We start from the raw sequence: 3,978 nt of genomic DNA, 5'->3' as shown, positions 1-3,978 counted from the left end.
TAACCTAACCTAACCTAACCCAACCTAACCATCCCAACCCAACCCAACCTAACCTAACCCAACCCAACCCAACCTAAACCAACCTAACCTAACCTAACCTAACCCAACCTAACCCAACCTAACCTAACCCAACACAACCCAACCTAACCCAACCTAACATAACCTAACCTAACCTAACCTAAGGACGGTTGCAAGCGCTTTCACATTAGATATCGCAGTTCCCGACTTGTAATGGTGAAAAACACCGCATCTCACTAAGTGACATTGTTTAATGCGGTTATACGACGGCGTATATCTTAACCTAACCTAACCTAACCTGGGTGGGCTCGGCGGCTGTGCACCAACGCAGACCGCTAATCCTTTCACTCTTGTCATGCAGGTGTTTCAGTGCGCATTCCTGCGCATACTGCTTTCCGTTTTCCTGCCAGCTTCCTTGACCACACCGTTGCAGTATCAACATCGTTCCAGCGAAAGTGGCACGCTTACCTGTCACGCCCTCTTGGTCTTCGACACAAGCTTATCAACCGCAACGTACTTGGAACCACCGGATTTCACCTCACGCAACAGATCTGGATCCCTTCCGGCGCCACCGGTCAGCTACATGGTCCTCGACAAAACCTGGTCGACGCTATCAGCATCGGCATCGATGCCTGTGTCGACTACAAAAGAGCGGCCTTTGCCGGCGGCGCTGTGTGGGCTCGGCGGCTGTGCACCAACGCAGACCGCTAATCCTTTCACTCTTGTCATGCAGGTGTTTCAGTGCGCATTCCTGCGCATACTGCTTTCCGTTTTCCTGCCAGCTTCCTTGACCACACCGTTGCAGTATCAACATCGTTCCAGCGAAAGTGGCACGCTTACCTGTCACGCCCTCTTGGTCTTCGACACAAGCTTATCAACCGCAACGTACTTGGAACCACCGGATTTCACCTCACGCAACAGATCTGGATCCCTTCCGGCGCCACCGGTCAGCTACATGGTCCTCGACAAAACCTGGTCGACGCTATCAGCATCGGCATCGATGCCTGTGTCGACTACAAAAGAGCGGCCTTTGCCGGCGGCGCTGTGTGGGCTCGGCGGCTGTGCACCAACGCAGACCGCTAATCCTTTCACTCTTGTCATGCAGGTGTTTCAGTGCGCATTCCTGCGCATACTGCTTTCCGTTTTCCTGCCAGCTTCCTTGACCACACCGTTGCAGTATCAACATCGTTCCAGCGAAAGTGGCACGCTTACCTGTCACGCCCTCTTGGTCTTCGACACAAGCTTATCAACCGCAACGTACTTGGAACCACCGGATTTCACCTCACGCAACAGATCTGGATCCCTTCCGGCGCCACCGGTCAGCTACATGGTCCTCGACAAAACCTGGTCGACGCTATCAGCATCGGCATCGATGCCTGTGTCGACTACAAAAGAGCGGCCTTTGCCGGCGGCGCTGTGTGGGCTCGGCGGCTGTGCACCAACGCAGACCGCTAATCCTTTCACTCTTGTCATGCAGGTTAGTAAAACTTACAGTCTTCTCGCTAAGAAGTCTAGTAATTACCTGCTGTTTCAGCTGCCGAGCCCACACTGCTGCGTTCTTGTTGCACTTGAGTGTTCTCGTGTTATTCGTGCCTTGTTGATGATGTCGGGCGATATTGAAAGCAATCCGGGTCCTGCTTCTAATGCTGTACTAACTGAACTGCAGAAATTGTCTGCCGGTCAGACGGAATTAATCAGTCAGGTACAGGACCTTAAGTCCCATTTGCTATCAACAGATAAATCTATAGCAGATCTCAGTAGACGCATGACTGATCTGGAAGGGCACTGTCAAAATATTATTTCCTTACGTACTGATGTGGAAGCGCTCAGAAGAGACACCGCTCGCGCGAGTGACCTTCTGCGCAAGCTTGAAGCGCGCGTGGATGAAGCCGAGAATCATTCTCGGCGCAATAACCTCATATTTTATGGCCTTCCTGAATCAACTGGATCGGAAGCACTTGTCCAAGTTGAACAACTTGTCATCAAGCACTGCCGTGATCGTCTAGGTATTTCCATCGATCCGAAGGAAATTGAGCGCGCGCATCGTCTGGGTCGCCGCAAGGGTACTAACCACCATCGCCCCATAATAGTTAAATTCGCATTCCATAAAACAAAAGGAGAGATTCTTTCTAATGGACGGAAATTTAAAGGAACCACTTTTAGTGTTGGTGAAGATTTTTCACGTCGTGTGCAAAATGTCCGTCGGCAATTGATTGCCTTTGCTAAAACCAAGTCGCTGCCTTTTTCCATCACGTACAAGACACTGCTAATGGGTCACAAGCGCTACGTCTACGATGAGCAATCGCAAACTGTAAGGGAAGCGTCGTAGCAATTTCCTCGGCGCAAATCTGCCGGGCACACCCCCACACCTCAATCTGGCCTGTCACTTTCGGTAGTCTTTGCTAACGCGCGCAGTTTTTTTCCGAAACGCATAACTTTTTCTGAGCTTGTTTTGTCATCAAGCAGTAACGTATTGGTGATAACCGAGACTTGGCTGACAAATGATATAACCGATGCAGAAGTGCTAGATCACCTACCTGGATTTCAACTTTATCGTAAGGACCGTACAGGCGCACGTGGAGGCGGGGTTCTGATGGCTGTGCACCAACAGTTATCGTGCTCGGTGGCCAGGACCAACTCTCCTGAACTTGAAATTCTTTGGGTCGTTTGCCGTGCTCGCCCTCATACTGTCCTTGTAGGCGTTTGTTATAGGCCCCCGAACAGTGACCCAGATTTCGCATATAAGCTCAACAACAACCTGAGTGACCTTGGGAAACAGTATCCGCAAGCAGAGATACTGCTTTACGGCGATTTTAATTTCCCTCAAATAGATTGGAGTAGTAGCGTCCCGTCAGCTGTGGGCAGTGAGCCCGCAAGGGACTTCATAGATTTCTGCCTGAATTGCAATCTAACCCAACTTGTATCCCAACCAACGCGCGTTACAGAGAGCAATTCCAGCATCTTAGATCTAATACTAACTAGTCATCAAGAGAGCTTATCATCAATTACATATCTGCGTGCCGTCAGTGACCACAAGGTAATCCATGCGGCCTTTGCGTTTCGACCTGTAAAACGCGATCTTGTCACCAAAACAATCCGTCTTTACGACAAGGGCAATTATAGTGCCATCAATAATGAATTGATATCTTTTCTTCCTGATTTCGAGAGAATAAGCCATACACGCTCTGTGGATGAGAATTGGATTATATTTAGAGATAAGTTAGCCACTCTTGTCGAGAAATTTATCCCAAAAATAACGTTTACCGCAAACCGAAACAAGCCATGGTTTTCAAGTACACTTCACAAACTAAGAAACAAGAAAAAACGCCTCTTCCGATCAGCCAAACAGTCTAAACTTCTGTCCTTATGGGAAAAATATTACGCCGCGGAAGATGATTATCTTAGAACCATTCGAAACGCCAAGCACGTGTTCTTTCATGAAGAGCTGCCCAAAATGCTTGCAACCAACCCTCGCAAATTCTGGGAGGTGATAAACCCTCAGGAGATGCGCACCACTAGTCTTTCAAATGCGCATGGCGATATAGTCGACAACAATGAATGCGCGAACCTTTTTAACGAGGCCTTTTTCTCTGTTTTTACGAATGAGAGTTCAGTTCCCGATTTTTCTTCACCTGCGCGCAGCACCGAGTCTATGCCCCCGATTGCATTTTCTACGGACGGCATCATTTCGATTATAGAAAAGATTAAGCTTTCTTCTTCTGCAGGTGTGGATGACATTAATTCAAAACTTCTCATAAATGTTAAACATGTGTGTGCCGCATACCTTACATTGTTATTTTCGCAGTCATTATCATCAAGCATTCTGCCAGCAGACTGGAAAGTAGGCAAGGTCATTCCAGTCTACAAATCAGGTAACAGAGATTCTCCACTAAATTACCGTCCCATATCCTTAACAAGTATCCCCTGCAAAATCATGGAACATGTCATCTACTCCCATAT

General features: G+C 48.4%; 1 protein-coding gene across 1 annotated transcript; it reads left to right on the top strand.

Annotated features, from left to right (window-relative positions):
* The first annotated feature begins 299 nt into the window (after window positions 1-299).
* LOC119187294 (uncharacterized) lies at window positions 300-2,791 on the top strand. Its single transcript, XM_075885251.1, has one exon. The coding sequence runs from the start codon at window positions 374-376 to the stop codon at window positions 2,345-2,347; it is 1,974 nt and encodes a 657-aa protein (XP_075741366.1). The 5' UTR covers window positions 300-373; the 3' UTR covers window positions 2,348-2,791.
* The last annotated feature ends 1,187 nt before the right edge of the window (window positions 2,792-3,978 follow it).

The sequence above is a fragment of the Rhipicephalus microplus genome, unplaced genomic scaffold, assembly GCF_043290135.1.
Source record: "Rhipicephalus microplus isolate Deutch F79 unplaced genomic scaffold, USDA_Rmic scaffold_102, whole genome shotgun sequence".
Lineage (NCBI taxonomy): Eukaryota > Metazoa > Arthropoda > Arachnida > Ixodida > Ixodidae > Rhipicephalus > Rhipicephalus microplus.
The sequence above is the reverse complement of the archived record's forward strand: the minus strand, read 5'-3'. Positions and strand labels throughout refer to the sequence as shown.

Coding starts and splice junctions, on each gene's coding strand:
- LOC119187294 (XM_075885251.1), top strand. CDS start 374: ATGCAGGTGTTTCAGTGCGCATTCCTGCGCATACTGCTTTCCGTTTTC.